Raw genomic sequence first — 17,394 nt, 5'->3', positions numbered from 1 at the left:
TAACTCTTGCATTTCCTATTTCCTTTTGTTGTCCTTAATTTGCAAATATAAACACTTTAGTTTAAATTCTGCACATTGTAAAAAAGCTTATTTGGATCTAATTTGTCCAAAGATTTTTTAACTCAAAACACCTCTATCATATCTCCCCTTAATCTTTTCCTTTTGAGAGAGAAAAGGCCCAGGGTAGTCAATCTTTTCTCTACTATCATTTTCCCTTAATTTCTGGGATTACTGTATAGCTCTTCTTGTACCCACCGTAAAACTTAAGTTCCTTTTTAAAATAGGGACACCAAAAATGCACACAGTATGTCAGATGTGGTACGGTGAATATCCAATTGTCACTTAAAGCACAAATAATAATCGGCTAAATGCGCATTCTAGTGAAAGGTGATTCTTATACATGATGAAGAGCTGACAATATAAAAAAAAGTACAATGGTTAATGCCTCTTGATCTTTGAGTAATATGCCGCCATCAAGGTGCTTTCATTTTGATTTTTCCTTCAGAATTCCATGAACTGAAGTATCTTTGCCTACAAGTGAAGGAAAGTATGTATACCTAGTGAGGTTAACAGCTTGTGTCATTAATTACATGTTTTCACATGCCAGGTCTGTTCTCCAGTTATCAGCTTTTGAGGGAGGAGCGGGTTGTTTTTCTTTTAGAAAACACTGGATAGCATTTGCTGTAATTCTAGATTGGCATAATGTCTCTACACATGTCTGTATAAATGCATGTGTCGTGGGTTTGCCTTGAACTCCGTTTAGTTTGCTAAATTGCAAAAGTAGAATTAAGAGTCACTTACTGAAACAAGTTTTCTGTAGCATGCACCAGTCCATGGAGGGACTTTGACCTTAGTCCATAGTAACCCCAATACAATTTTTTTAAAAAAAAGGTTTTTGTGATCTCAGTCAACTCCAGGTCAATTCTGTGAGGTGGTTGCATTCAACTCATGACAAAGTGGTGGAGCACATCCATCAGTTTGAAAATCACAAGAGAAAAAAAATGAGGCAGGCCAAAATGCAGTGATCAGATGATAGCAATACAGCAAAGACTGAGGGAGGTAAAGGGAGTTCAGCTGTTGGATGGTGGGAAAGAATGAGTTAAAAGTAAGAGATAGTGTAAGGAATCTTGATTTTACACAGCTGAAGATGCAAGGAGGAGGAACAGTGCGTCGGATGGAATAGTTTGAGTATCAGGACAAAGAGAAGGGAGTATCAGGACGAAGAGAAGGGAGTATCAGGATGAAGAGGGAAGTTCAGAAGAGCACTGACCGTACTATTATCAATCAAATGAGGCAGATAAGAAAGATTGGGAAAGAAAGATTGATTGGAGGTTAGAAGTGACCATAAGCACAAGGAGTCAGAGTTCATTCCCACTTCAGATCAGATTTAGAACTCTGATCTGAAGAATGCACAAACTAATTTAGAACCTGATATTATTATTCATATATAAAATGAAATAGCTAAAATGGAGGACGTTGTAATCGAAATAAATCCAATTCATAAAATAAATCATAAATGTTCGAAAACAGTGGGGAGAAAAAAATTGAAATTTGCATCTCACTTACTGATCTTGTTTACTGTTCTGTGTCTATAATGGAGGGCAGAGGAAGTGAAGTGTTAGTCAGCCAAATGTTTAGGATTATTGCGCGCCAAAGCACAGTAGGGGTTAAAGATTCAACAATTTTGTTATAAAATTATGCCCTTGGATACGAGTATGTAACTCATCAAATTTCTGTCCATCATTTTAAAAGCAAAGTCAATCAATTTAATATAAATGAGTTCACACCTTTGCCAAAATAACAGAGGAATATCAGATAAGCATGTTGAGCGTTCATGTGTTAATATACCACAGAATAATTTTTGGGCTCTCAGAATTATAAATAGAGGGCCAAAGTTGAGAGAAGACAAGCAACTGCAAGTAGACTTCAAACACATTTCGTAAAGTGTTTGAAATATATCTGTATCTTAAACAGTCAGGGGTTCAAATTCCTTTAGGCCCATTTAAAGGCCTGAAATGAATGGCACACATGAAGCACATGCCCCAACTGGGAGGCCTGAGGCCAGGCAGCAATTGAATCTCTATCCTCATTAACATTACTTGGGTGAACTGCCAGCACCAGTCATGCCTCTACAGACAGCTCGTCCATTTTAAAAATGAATGCCAGCTCACTTGCCTTGCCTCCCACGGCACCTTCCCATGCAGCTGCAGAAGGTGCAACACCTGCCCTTTTACTTCCCCCCTCCTCACCATCCAAGGGCCCAAACACTCCTTTCAAGTGAAGCAGCATTTCACTTGCACTTCCCTCAATTTAGTCTACTGTATTCGCTGCTCCCAAGGCGGTCTCCCCTACATTGGAGAGACCAAACGCAGACTGGGTGACCGCTTTGCGGAACACCTTCGGTCTGTCCACAAGCATGACCAAGGCCTCCCTGTCACTTGCCATTTCAACACTCCACCCTGCTCTCATGCCCATCCTTGGCCTGCTGCAATGTTCCAGTGAAGCTCAACGCAAACTGGAGGAACAGCATCTCATCTTCCGACTAGGCACTTTAAAGCCTTCCGGACTTATCATTGAGTTCAACAAATTCAGATCATGAACTCTCTCCTCCATCCCCACCCCATTTCTGATCCCCCCTTTTCCAATAATTTATCATTTTTAATATATTTTTCTTTTCCTACCTATTTTTAAATTTATTTTGATTTATCGTTTTATCTCCACCTTCGATCCCTTCCCCCCACCCCCTCTAGGGCCATCTGTCACTTGCTTGTCCTGCTTTCTACCCTTAATGTCACCATTAGCACATTCTTTAGATAATATCACCACCGTCAACACCCCTTTGACTTTTGTCTATGATATCTTTGGCAATCTCTCCTTTGCCTCCGCATATCACTGGCCTTCTATCCAGCTTATTCTGTCCCACCCCCACTTAAGCAGTATATATTTCACCACATTTCTACTTCTCTTTAGTTCTGAAGATAGACGGACTCGAAACGTTAACTCTGTCTTTCTCTCCACAGATGCTGTCAGACCTGCTGAGGTTTTCCAGCAATTTTTGTATTTGCTAAATAATCCTCAGTGTGCTAAGAATTACGCTGACAACCAATTTAAAATTGTCAATCGGGCTCACCGTGTGGCACATTTAAGTGTACTGGAAGCTACATATATACACAGGGCCCTGTTCTTTGCAGATGGAAGAGCATGTATACACATTGCACCTGTTTCAGCTAAACAAAGTAAGTGACAGCCGTTTGCTGACTCATTCCTCAGGGCAATGCCTTGACCAATCAGGGTCAAGCAGCCTAGTTTAAATTTCAATGCTTGGCAGTTAATTGTCAGACACCATCACTGGTGCATTCTCCCTAGCAACGCCTCTACCAGAGTCCACTTGCCAACTAATCAGCACTCTCTTCGCATACAGTATAAATTGTTGTTTTCCCCTTATATTGGTATTCTTGCGAAGTGGCCTGATGAGTGCAAGATGAAAAGCTTCGACATGTCTCTTTTTTCAGCAGTACTCAAGTTCTATCACCTTTATTGGCCACTGTCTTTGAAAATCAGACTGTTCATAACTTTAGGGTCCTATTTATGACACCATATTCTCTCATCACAAATGCAGCCTCTAACATCGCCTACTTGTACCCCCTACATCATCTAATCTGCCACTGAGACTCTCATCCATGCTTTTGTTACCTCTGTTGTCAGTTTCCCTTTGTTATTGAAGATGGCTGCTTCTTGTATGCATAGTCAGCTGTTGTGTTCTCTAACGTGACTGTGGAGCCAGACTGCAGACCTGCATAGCTATCCACAGTGTGGACAATGATGAACTGTCTGATTTTGTTGGGGCCGCCTGGTCTTTCTAGCTTGCAGTTTTCCTTAGCTACTTGTATTCTCCATTGTTTGAAGGAAAGAATGTCAATATTTAGGGTTGCTCTCCAGGTAGTTCTTTCTTGTGCATTTTTCTCCCAGTTTGTGGCGGACATGCCACATTCCCTGAGGTTTGCCTTCAAGGAGTCCTTGAACTTTAATTTTGGCTTGCCTTGCTGGCAATGTCTAAGTTCAAGTTGTGAAACATTACTGCCTTAGGGAGTTATGTCAGTCATATGTACTACATGCCCAATCCATCCGAGCTGGGCTTTGATGATGAGTGCTTCAGTTCCAGATATTTCTGTTCTTTGAAGCACCTCGGAGGGTTGGGGATTTTGTCCTCCCATTTGATGCTCATGATGTTCCAAATACATCTCATGCGGAGCTGCTCGATGTGTCTGGAGTAAATAGTCCATGTCTCACAAGCATATAGGAGGGTAGGTAGTACCACAGCTTTGTACACATTAAGTTTTGTTGTAAGCTTGATGCCACGCTTCCTCCACAGTCTCCCTTGTGTAAACGGGCAAATGCTGAACTTGCTCTGGCAATTCTATTTGCCATCTCGCTTTCAATGCAGACATTTCTGGAGATTGTGCTTCCAAGATAGGTGAAGTTACCTACAGCCTTCAGGGTTGTGTCGTTGATCGTTATAGTAGATAGGGTATGGTCAGAGTTTGGTGGTGATTGGTGGAGTATCTCTGTCTTACTTAAGCTGATGGTTAGCCCATAGTTGTCAGCCTCTTTTAAAAAAACAGTCCAAGATCCTTTAAAGGCCATGTTTACTGTGCAACATGAGGGGACAATCATTAGCAAACAACATTTCCTGTATCATCATCATCTCTGATACCTTATTTGAGGATTTCAGTCGTCTTGGCTTGAAGAGATTGCCATCTGTTTTGAATTGGATATATATTCCTTCAGCATTTCTATCAAATGTTACAGCCAGACTTGTCTATTACAATCATTTCTTGGTCAGCCTCCTCATCATTAACACGAGCTTATCCAAACCTTTGTTGCGTGCATTCTATCCTGCACCAAGTCTCACTCATGCAACACCCCTATGCTCACTGGCATGTATTGGCTCGCAGTGCACCAATGTCTCTATTTTAAAATGCTCATCCTTCATGTTCAAATCTCTCATTGGTCTTGGACCTCCTCATCTCCTTAATATCCTCCAGCCCTCTAACCCTCTGAAATCTATGCATTCCTCTAAATCTGGATTCCAGTTCATCCACCACTTCTTTCATACCACTAATGTAGCCAAAACAGCAGCTGTCCAGGCCCTAAATCCCTCACTAAATTTCTCAGTCCCTCAGTTGGTTTCCCTTCTCCTTTAAGACCCTCCTTAAAATGCACCTCTTTGGCCAAACTTTAAGTCACCTTTCCTAATATCTCCTTCTTGGCTCAGTATCAACCTTTGTCATATTACTTACATCTGAAGTGGCTTGGGACATTTTCCTGTATTAAAAATGCTTTATAAATACAAGTTCTGGTTTTCATGTGGCTCCGCAAGGGAAAAAATGACAAAAAAAAAACACAGTAGCATTGTAAGTGATAAGATCTACTCAAGTTAACTGATATGAAACTGTTCAGAGAGAAAATTATACAGAAGCTTTGAATTATAACAGGGAATTGTTACTGGTATGTTAATTTGCCACATGTACGTCCATTCTACAAGTTTCTTGGTTTTGTGTTTTATTTGGGGAGGGGGATGTGGGGAGTCTTCCTCAGCATTGTTTACAACCTCCAGTTTGGTGCCATCTGTAAATTTCAGCATACTTTAGACAAAGCTAGATAAGTAGGTGAGAAAGAAATGAATAGGAGGATATGCTGATAGGGTTACATATTGTAGGGTGGGAGAACGCTCATGTGGAGCATAAACTCCAGCCGACCAGCTTAATTCTGTTTTGTAGTCTCAAGTCAATAGGGGACATGTGTCCTATTCAATTGCAGTTTTCAAAGTCTTTCTGGGGCTAGCAAACTTGTCCCACATGTATAATCCAATGCTAGGTCTTTCACAATAGAATGACACTGGAATATCTTATTCATACATATATACGGATAAGTTTCTCAAGCACACCAATAATAATACTCCAAAGATTAAAAACAGATGGACAACCTCAAAGAGGGAAGGCACAAAATGCATAACACTCAAACACCTATGCATCTGTTGCCCATGTAGGCCAAACTAAGCCAATGTGGTACAAATTATTCTGTAGTAAAGCATATCCAGTAAAACTGTAATTACTGTATTGTAGCACTGGAAAGCATACTTACAAATTCTCCAAGTTAACAATCTACTAATCTCTTGTCCCTACAGTCAAAAACTGGGTTTTAGTGCAAATTGAGTAGAGTCATAAAATCAGCCAAAAATGGAAGGATTTTGGTTCATTGCTATTTGTTCTAAAATCATGAGAAAAAACTACTGGCTGCAAGTTAATTGTTAGAGAAGGTTCCAGCTATCTGATCTCACGCTCTATTGGTCTCTCTCACCAAGACTTCTTAAACAAAAGGTATAATCCACCATCTTAAACAGGCTTTTGCATGCTCCCGAAGACCAAAAAAATGCATCTCTTCTTTCTTGCAGATATTAAAGAATACACGCACACACACCAATTCTCACTACTATGCTATGCTATATAGGGGATGTGCATTTTCCGAATCTAATCAACACAATGATGTTTGTAGACATATTTCTCGCCAAAGGCACTAAAAGGTTGAGATACAATACAGCATCGAGAAATAGGACAAAGGAGGAAGAGGAGAAATGAGAATCCCCTTACAGCAACGGATGGATAGGTCAATGAGAAGGGCTGTCCAGGTTCTTCTAATGCCTTCCTGGAGGTCTTCACACAGAATATACATCTCCTTTCTTGGTCAGGGGCAATATTTGTCATGAGGATGTTAAAGATGGCAATACCATTTAAAAATGAATCTCAGAAACAAAGCTAAAAAATTCCTTTTTGTTCTGCTTTTAATGAATCGAAGGTTCAACCATAGAAAGTGTACAATATCCCTTCTCTAATGTGCATAATCATATAGTTCAAACACCTGCTCTAGGGAATGCTAAAAAAGCTAACTGATCAACCTGATAGTTACAATGGGTTATTTTTCTCGTCTTTCCTCTCAAACTGCATACAACACCAGCACAGAACATCAATGGGCCATATTTTGCTGTCAAAATAAAGTGGGACTAATAGCGCTCTATGTTATTTATGCCTAACTGGTGCGGCATCATCAGGCAAGGAGCAAATGTATGGTTGTAACTATCCAAAAGTTGCTGCCTGAGTTGTGTTACTCAGTCATTAACTTTACGAAAATGGCATCTTGCTGTCTGCTTCACATCGACATGCATTGAATGGTGTGAGACATTGCTGTTTCCTTGCGATAGAAAGAAATTCAACTCACCTCAAAGTTACATATTGTCATTATAAACGTCGCCATCCTTTTAACAGCAGTAATCAACAATTTCAAATCAACCCACTTCTCTAGCACTGAAAATTAGTAGAGTTTTATTTCTTCAGTTATTAATTGTTGGAGATTTTTAAAAAGTCACAATTAAAATTTAAAACTTTTTAAACTTTTGATTGTTTCTTTTTTCTCTCTCAATCCAATCTACCTTCTCTCTGGTCCTGATTTGACATGGAATTGACTCACTCTAATTTGCACTTCCTTCTCAGTTCTTGCACTGTTAATTTCATAATCCTTCAACCTGACTGGGCAAGAGATACACAATTAGTTGCCTCGCTCACTCAGGTCCCAGATACCCCCTTTCCCTCACTGCACTGTTATCAGCACACACTTTCAAAAATGTTTCCAGCTGAAGTGTGCAGGTCTCAGTCTAACTGAGAGATGACGCTTACAGTAAAATCTGGCTCAGGCTCTCTGACCCTAAATTGGAAAAGTTGAAAACACACAGCAGGTCAATTATCATCTGTGAAACAACAAATTCCAACGGTTCAGGTGTAGACCCTTTGGCAGAAGTGAAATGGGACAGACGGGGATGGGTATGTTTAAAGAGCTAAAGGTGAAACGTAGAGAAAACAAAAATCCCAAAGGAAGCATTAATGGAAAGATGTAACAGAGACATTAAATAAATAAAAAGATATCTAAATACCCAAGGAAGTGAGAACCTTAAAGAAAATGTGAGAAAATGAGAGATTGGTGAGACTGAAAACTGTGTAGGTATGAACTGAAAAGTTTGCAACTATTTTCTCAATTTCCTCAGTCATGCATCCTTTGTTTCTGTAGTGCCTCTTTTTCCTTTAATGCTTTCATTCATTTCTTCAGAGGTGATCTGTTGCATCATTCTACTGAGACTTCCTCTGTTCTTGTTAACCTCCCACTTTTCTATTATAGGCTTGCTATCTCTTATTTTCAGGTCTGAAGGCTATGGATCTGAAAAGTAAACTGTCCTTTTTGCAGATGCTGACTGACCCTGCTGCACATTCCCAGCTTTTTTTTTTGTTTTTTTTTGTTTCAGACTTCTTACATCTGCAAGACTTGCATTTTAATATCTGACTTTATGTTCAGCGTTTTCTGTATTTCATATAATTTCACACCAATGCATGTATTGCAGTGTGCGTTTTTTCCCAATATTATTTTTAATCGATAGCAACCCCTTAGGAATAACAATTCAGTCGATCGCAGTTTTCTGCAGGAGGGATGTTGACGGTTAATAGAGTTGTGCTGAAAAATACAAAAGGTACCTGGGGACATTTTAAATTCTTCAAAACTTCTCTTCAGAAGTATTTTGAAGACTGAGCTCAGATACTGACACTGTCTGACAGGCCACTGCACACCGCTTTGAATTTGTCATTAAATGACAGTTCTGCTGCTCACAGAGCCGAAATGTGGTCCAAAGACACTCAACAATATACTCCAGCTGCCTATGGCACCAGAGATATGTAAACAACTAGTAAAACACAGCTGGCAAATGAAACAATAAGAGGGGCCCGTGCTCATCTAGGCTTCTTTACTTTAGTGAACATCAGAAAAAGAGAATAATCTTGCTCTACACCGCATGCTTTTAAAAAGGAAACATCACTTAAACCCTTTGCTTTAAAAAATTATAAAATTTATAAAAGCATTTATGTGGCCTCTTTCATGAACACTGGACATATCGAAGAGCTTCACAATCAATGAAGAACTTTTAAAGCGGAGTTATTCTTGTAATGTAGGCATGAAATAATAACCTGTTTCAGGAGCCTTTTAAGGCTCAATTGGATAAAGTGTCATTGCAAATTTTAAGAACCTAGTTTTGATACTAGATAAATGCCAGCTTGGCACAGTGGTAGCACTCCAATCTCTGAATCAGAAGCTTGGCAGTCTATGGAGTTGAACATTTGGTCTGACACTTCTATAAGTTATGAAGGGAGAGCTGCATTTTTGGAGGTACCATCATACTGATGAAAATGTGTTTAAGTGAGGTCCTATCTGCTACTACATGTATATGTGAACAATCTTGCATTATTTCAGAAGGTACAAGGAGATCACCATGGTCCTAACTAACAATCTTCCCTCAACACCAAAAAAATTGATTCATTTGCAGCTTGTGGGATCTTTCACTGCATTTATTTATTTATTTTTTATTCATTCACAGGATGTGGGCTTCGCTGGCTAGGCAAGTATTTATTGCCCGTCCCTAGTTGCCCTTGACAAGGTGGTGGTGAGCTGCCTTCTTGAACCGCTGCAGTCCACGTGGTGTAGGTACACCCACAGTGCTGTTAGGGAGGGAGTTCCAGGGTTTTGACCCAGCGACAGTGAAGGAACAGCAATATATTTCCAAGTCAGGTGAGTGGTTTGGAGGGGAACTTCCAGGTGGTGGTGTTCCCATGTCTCTGCTGCCCTTGTCTTTCTAGATGGTAGTGGTCATGGGTTTGGAAGGTGCTGTCTAAGGAGGTTCAGTGAGTTCTTGCAGTGCATCTTGTAGATGGTACACACTGCTGCCACTGTGCGTCAGTGGTGGAAGGATTGAATGTTTGTGGATGGGGTGCCAATCATCAGGCTGCTTTGCCTCGGATGGTGTCAAGCTTCTTGAGTGTTGTTGGAGCTGCACTCATCCAGGCAAGTGGAGTGTATTCCATCACATCCCTGACCTGTGCCTTGCAGATGATGGACAGGCTTCAGGGAGTCAGGAGATGAGTTACTTGCCGGAGGATTCCTAGCCTCTGACCTGCTCTCGTAGCCACAGTATTTATATGGCTAGTTCAGTTCAGTTTCTGGTCAATAGTAACACCCCCCAGGATGTTGATTCTTCTGAATCTAAACACTAAAACAGGAGTTGGTAGTTGTCTTTCTCTGATGCAAAGATTGCACAACACTTTTTGTAAGAACTGAAGATAAATCCCATTATAATTAAACAAGTTTATTCTATGCTTTAAAATACTGGAGAAGAAGAGGGTGTTGTGCTCAAACAAAAGTCACGGTGGTAAAGAAACAATGGGAAATTTTTGTTTTTATCTTCAAATTTGTGAGAAAATAGTTTTCACTTATTCACTAAAAGTTATTTTGTACTTTAGTGGAAATTGGTAAAAATTGAATTTTATCACCCCTAATAATACTCATACATTCTATTCACCTATTTATACTCTCACATTTTCTAATTATCATTCAAAGTTGGACTTCAACTTGTGTGTATTCACAAGTGCTTGTTGATAGACAAAAATAAAAATTGACGTCAAGGATTGGACTGAAGATATTGTAGCCGATAAAGGATTTATATGCGAGTACAATCAAATCTAATTTCAACTGACATCATCTTTAGTGAATGTATTCACTTTGCCATACCCGTTTCTGCATGTCTTCAACTTGTTGCTGAGGAATAGTCTTTAGGATACTGTACATTTCCGAAAGCTTGTCTTCAGGTATGACCACAGAGGCTCTGGAAAATAAACACACAGAGAAAGTAATGGTTAGGTTTATACAAATGAAGACGGAAGGATTATCCCAGGTTTTTCTCTTCACTTCTGAAACTGCAGACATGTGCTGGTGTATGATTGCATGGAAACCAGCAGTATTGCAACACCTTGGCAACAAGCAAATCGTCACACATGAAGTTTTAGCATCAACTGTTTATATCTGCGCAATATAATTATGCAAGCATCAAATCCTGAATATGAGCATGGACTTGCATATGCATTAATATCACTGAGAACTGGGAATCTTCTCACTCAGCTTCAGTTATGTTTGATAAACAAAGACCTAATGGGTGATGTAGTTCTAGCCCAGTGATCTTCACTATTTTTTAAGCAAGGGCCACTTTAGGAAAAAACCTGCAATGTGAGAGCCATATCGACGACTATAATAGAGGCCATTGTCTGATTCGCTCCTGCTTGCAATAACGCAAAGGAAGAAAGGACATTAATTGAAAAGCAGAATACATTTTTCTTTCGGGGAAATGCAGGCTTAAAGTGGACTGACTTGGCAGTGCCTCAGTGCCAGGGTGAGGGATTGACATGCAGAATGTGCTTCTCTCTCCCAGTGAGCTGTTGGCACACTCCTGTCTGCCATTTCCCACTGCGATGGCAGCTACCTCTTGAACACTTCCAGTAGGCAACTGCATCAAAATGCCAGGTTGCGTCTCCCCGGGTGGAGGCCGCTGTCAGGGTTGGCTGACTCCTGAAGGGCTGGGCCCATTTCCTGGATACAAACGGATCTCACACACACACACACACACTCTTTCTCTGTCACACATACACAGGCATACACCCACTCCCACACACACACTCAGCAGTCAGTCTCTTCCTCCTCCTTCCACCCCACCCATCCCCCCAAACACAACGTGGGGCTCCGCTCAGCAACAGCTCACTCCCAGACCTCGCAGCCAGCCTCTCCTTCCCAAGGCCCCGGACCTCGCAGCCAGCCTCCCCTCCCCGGGACCCCGGCACTCCACTCCATCACACTCTGTTCTCCGGGCCCTGATTGGAGTTACCGGGGCGGAGCACCATTGGGCAGGGAGACGCACTTAGCGCCAATGGGAGCTGCCACTGGCTCACGGGCTTTGCAATGAAGAATGCTGTCCTAGCCGGACAAGCAACAGGAAACATAGCAGCTGTGTGCATACAGTGTATAGTTTTCTCTAATTAAACTTTACCAATATACACATTAGGGAGTCCCTAAGCCTTGGTTCTTGCCAACCTGCATTTAAACTGTGGTAACTGCAGTTAATTTCCGAGGAGGAAATCTACATTCTGCATTAGACTAATAAAATCTCAGTTGGTTATTCAAGTTTGTAGACTCATAAGAATGATAAAGATATTCTATGCGCATGGTTGACCAGGGGAGGAAAAAACTTCCTCCTGCACAAAACTAAACAATGGCCATTAGCGGATTATAATATTCAAATACACAAACCTTCACAACTGCACATCATCCTGTCCCCACCAAATATCCAGCTACAGTATAGTGATGAAAATTGGAATCCTGAGCTGATTTCAAATGTCCCCTCCCCAATTTGGTGAAAATGAAGCTGATTCTACTATTCCCACTGACACCATGGTTGAGATCAGCTAAGTCAAACACAGGCCAGGGACTGAACCTGGAATCTTGCTGGCTTGCATGACTCAATACCATTCTATATAAGATTCTCTGGATTATTAATAGTGCCTTGTGGACAACAGTAAACAAAGCAACCCACTTTCATTCACTTCACCACGTCAGTCCTCATTCTAGCATAAAGTGGATCGGAATAAAAAACTTAGCGTGGTTTGCTTTTTAGAATCTGATTTGTGAGCCTGTGTAAAGAAACATTAAAAAGATTTCTGAAAAAAATATAACAAAGTGGAAATTGTGCTTATTGACTTTCAGCTTGACTCTCAACCATGAAGGAAATCAACCTAAATCATTGAAGGTCTGAGAAACAACAGGTATACTTTTAACGGTTCAATCACAGAACCGCACAGGAGGCCGCCATTTTGCCTAACATTGCTCACTGAAGTAAATTAGGCAGCTCTTTCAATGGTGAAATCATGCATTTTTTTCATGAAAATTAATGTACTCTCACACAGGGATTTGAAAACTTGAAGAGTATATACATTTGCAATGGCAAGAAGGGAAAATCAGCACCCAGAAATCAGTGTGTTCGGCAGTGGTTGGTGGGGGAGAGAGGAGCACACACAAGAGTGCAGAAAAAGGGGAAATTAAAATTAAATACCACGCTGTTAAAGCACATCAACATGGAAACAGATTAGTGAAACTAGTTAACTTTAAAATCTGAACTGATTTTCATGAAAGACTTAAATTCATTTTTAATAACATTTCACCCACCATGAATCCTCTGCCATTTAAAACCTTGCCCGGCATTCAAATATTCGAAAATATAAAAGCTTAGAATTTTTAAAATAATTGTTACTTTATAAATTAAAGATCACAGTACAAGTTGTGACAAATTCAATAAGCAAAAGGGCTCAGACAACGAAAAATAATTCTGAACTCATTCATACAGCTTGTACCAGCAGGTGTACGCGTTCTGCTGGAGAAAATAAGCTGGCGAAATCCCAGCACACCGCATACCTTTTCCAGTCCAGTACTTCTGAAAACGGGAGGATGTAAGAATCCCCAACGATCACAGGAACGCAGCCTGCTTGAAGGACATCACTTAATATAGCTTGCCCAAGGCGTGCTCCACGCAACACAATGCAAAACATGGCTTCCTGTCATCAAAGAGACAATACACGTCAGTTTCATTAACAGTCTCATTGGGGCTTTAGAAGTTATAAATTTTGCATAAAGTTTAAAAATACTTAATACGTAAATTAGAGAAATGTGAAAAACCTGGAAAAGTCAACATAAAAGTCAAACTTAAAGGGAGACTGTCCTACTCTTCAGCTGACCTCTTGTAAGAAATGCTTTATCCACCACGACTGTACTTCACAGAACTCCCAATCTCGCTACCTTTAAAAGGTTTCTTAAAACTTCTCATTCCGACAAAGGCTTTGGCCACTTCTCTTGTGATGGGAGAAACTCTCCCATCCCAGCTCAGTGTCTGTTCACTCCCTCAACAGTTCTGCAACACACATTTTTTTTTTCCCTACATTAAATGCTGCTGTATAAAATGAAAATGGTTGTTGTCAAATTTTGTTTATAACGCTCCTGTGAAATGTTTTGGGGTGTTTTATTTTGTTAACCTACCCGCATTCTCAGAAAAAGACTGAGGTCTATTTGGTGGAGGTGGATGATATTAAAACCAAAAGTTGGGGATAAAACAAAATATACAGCAACAAGTGAACAGCTTGTACAAAGAATCAGATGGTGTCATGGACCACTGCAGTACAGTTTAAACAGGTTCTATTAGCCATCTAAACATAGAGATGGAAGAACATCCTGAAGCTAAAATAATAAAGAAGCTCTAAAGTGGTAGTGGCTTGATTATTGTAATATTAAGCCTAGATAGTACAAAAGTAGTAGAATTCTTTGAAATTATAATGTAACAATTTATTGTAAGTACCAGCTGACTACTGACAAGTGAAGGAGGAAAGCTAGCAGATGGAAGTTCAGAGGCTTTGGTCAGTGTGGGGAATGTTTCATATCCAGACAACAACAACAACTTGTATTTATAAAAAAACCTTACATTTATATGCAGCTTTTTACAACCTTAGGATAGCCCAACATGCTTCACAACCAGTGAAGTACTTGTGAAGTCTAGCCACTGTAACATAGGAAATGCAGCAGGCCAATTTGCACACAGCAAGCCTCCACAAAGATAATTTGTTTTTAATGGTGTTAACTGGGGAATAAATGTTGACCAGTGATAACTCCCATACTCTTATATAAAGTCTTTAATGTAATAAAACATCCCAAAGTGTTTCACAGGAGCGTTATCAAACAAAATTTGACACCTAGTCATGTAAGAAAATGAGGACAGATGGCCAAACGCTTGGTCAAAGAGGTAGCTCTTAAGCAGCACCTTAAATGAGGAAAGCGAGGAACATGGAGAGGTTTAGGGAGGGAATTCTAAATATTTCATCTGGTTATTGCAGTTATCATTTAAAACATTCTAGTGGAAAAATGTGATCAAAATATTTACAGTTGTATGCAGTTTCTATTTAGAAAATTTAGAAGATCAATTAGATAGCACATACGACAAATGAGCTAGAATTTTAAAAGGAGTGTTGTGACTCAGTTTCATACCCTTACGCCCTCACTTCAATGAATTCCGGGCTTGGCACGATGCTGAACTCTTCTTCCGCTGCCTTCGTCTCTGTGCTCACTTCTTTGGGCAGGAATCCTCCCCCCGTTCAACAGATCCTTTTACCCGCCTCCAATATTCTCCCTCCACCTGGACCCCTCCCTCTGGAGTCTTACCTGCTCTTGATCTTTTCATTGAGAACTGTCGGCGTGACATCAATTTCTCTGCTCCTCTCACCCACTCTAACTTGTCTCTTTCTGAACTTGCCGCACTCTGTTCTCTCATGACGAACCCTGACTTTGTCATCAAACCTGCTGACAAGGGTGGTGCTGTTGTTGTCTGGCGCACTGACCTCTACCTCGCAGAGGCTGAGCGCCAGCTCGCAGACACTTCCTCCTACCTCCCCCTGGACCATGACCCCACCATGAACATCAAGCCATTGTTTCCAGGACTGTCACTGACCTCATCTCCTCTGGAGATCTTCCCTCCACAGCTTCCAACCTGATAGTCTCCCAGCCACGGACAGCCCGCTTCTACCTCCTACCCAAAATCCACAAACAGGACTGTCCCAGCAGATCGATCGTGTCAGCCTGTTCCTGCCCCACGGAACTCATTTCTTGCTATCTTGACTCCATTCTCTCTTCCCTTGTCCAGTCTTTTCCCACCTACATCCGCAATTCCTCTGACATCCTACATCATATCAACAATTTCCAGTTCCCAGGTCCCAACCACCTCCTCTTCACCATGGACGTCCAAACCCTCTACACCTCCATCCCCCACTGGGATGGTCTGAGGGCTCTCTGCTTCTTCCTTGAACAGAGGCCCGAACAATCCCCATCCACCACTACTCTCCTCCGTCTGGCTGAACTTGTTCTCTCATTGAACAATTTCTCCTCGCTTCCTCCAAATAAAAGGTGTGGCTATGGGTACCCGCATGGGCCCCAGTTATGCCTGTCTCTTCTTGGGGTATGTGGAACATTCCTTGTTCCAGTTCGACTCAGGCCCCCTCCCACAACTCTTTCTCCAGTACGTCGATGACTGCTTCGGTGCCGCTTCATGCTCTCGTCTGGACCTGGAAAAATGTATTCATTTTGCTTGCAATTTCCACCCCTCCATCATTTTCACATGGTCCATCACTGACACTTCCCTTCCCTTCCTTGACCTCTCTGTCTCAATTTCTGGTGATAGACTGTCCACCAATATTCATTACAAGCCTACCGACTCCCACAGCTACCTCGACTACAGCTCCTCACACCCCGCTTCCTGTAAGGACTCCATCCCATTCTCTCAGTTCCTTCGCCTCCATCACATCTGTTCCGATGATACCACTTTCCAAAACAGTTCTTCTGACATGTCTTCCTTCTTCCTTAACCGAGGTTTTCCATGCACGGTGGTTGACAGGGCCCTCAACCGTGTCCGGCCCATCTCCCACGCATCCGCCCTCACACCTTCCTGTCCCTCCCAGAACCATGATAGGGTCCCCCTTGTCCTCACTTATCACCCCACCAGCCTCCGCATTCAAAGGATCATCCTCCACCATTTCCGCCAACTCCAGCATGATGCCATCACCAAACATATCTTCCCTTCACCCCCCCGTCGGCATTCCATAGGGACCGTTCCCTCCAGGACACCCTGGTCCACTCCTCCATCACCCCCTACAGCTCAACCCCCTCCCACGGCATCTTCCCATGCAACCGCAGAAGATGCAACACCTGCCCTTTTACTTCCCCCCTCCTCACTGTCCAAGGGCCCAAACACTCCTTTCAAGTGAAGCAGCACTTCACTTGCACCTTCCCTTAATTTAGTCTACTGCATTCACTGCTCCCAATGCGGTCTCCTCTACATCGGAGAGACCAAACGCAGGCTGGGTGATCGCTTTACGGAACACCTTCGGTCAGTCCGCAAGCATGACCCAGACCTCCCTGTCGCTTGCCATTTCAACACACCACCCTGCTCTCATGCCCTCATGTCCGTTCTTGGCCTGCTGCAATGTTCTAGTGAAGCTCAACGCAAACTGGAGGAACAGCACCTCATCTTCCGATTAGGCACTTTACAGCCTTCCGGACTTAACATTGAGTTCAACAACTTCAGATCATGAACTCTCTCCTCCATCCCCACCCCCTTTCCGATCCTTTTTCTAATAATTATAATATATTTTTTAATATATTTTTCTTTTCCCACCTATTTCCATTATTATTTTAAAATTTATTTCCATCCATTGTTTTATCTGCACCTTTTAGCCTATTTTGATCCCTTCCCCCCCATCCCACCCCCACTAGGGCTATCTGTCAGTTGCTCATTCTACCCTTCATGTCACCAGTAGCACATCCTTTAGCTAATATCACCTCCATCAACACCCCTTTGTCCTTTTGTCTATGACATCTTTGGCAATCTCTCCT

At 41.6% G+C, this 17,394-nt stretch overlaps 1 protein-coding gene across 3 annotated transcripts in view; it reads right to left on the bottom strand.

The window, feature by feature from the left end:
• Positions 1 to 17,394, bottom strand: part of ext2 (exostosin glycosyltransferase 2) — a 178,212-nt gene that overhangs the window by 78,640 nt on the left and 82,178 nt on the right. For all 3 annotated transcript variants that reach the window (XM_078549552.1, XM_078549554.1, XM_078549553.1), the window contains 2 exons: positions 13,381 to 13,520; positions 10,657 to 10,750 (listed from right to left, as the gene is read on the bottom strand). In XM_078549552.1, the coding sequence (XP_078405678.1) occupies positions 10,657 to 10,750; positions 13,381 to 13,520 (234 nt within the window). The remainder of the gene's footprint in view (positions 1 to 10,656; positions 10,751 to 13,380; positions 13,521 to 17,394) is intronic.

This window comes from Cetorhinus maximus, chromosome 9 (genome assembly GCF_964194155.1).
Source record: "Cetorhinus maximus chromosome 9, sCetMax3.hap1.1, whole genome shotgun sequence".
Lineage (NCBI taxonomy): Eukaryota > Metazoa > Chordata > Chondrichthyes > Lamniformes > Cetorhinidae > Cetorhinus > Cetorhinus maximus.
Note: the sequence above shows the minus strand (reverse complement) of the source record. Positions and strands in the feature narration are given on the sequence as shown.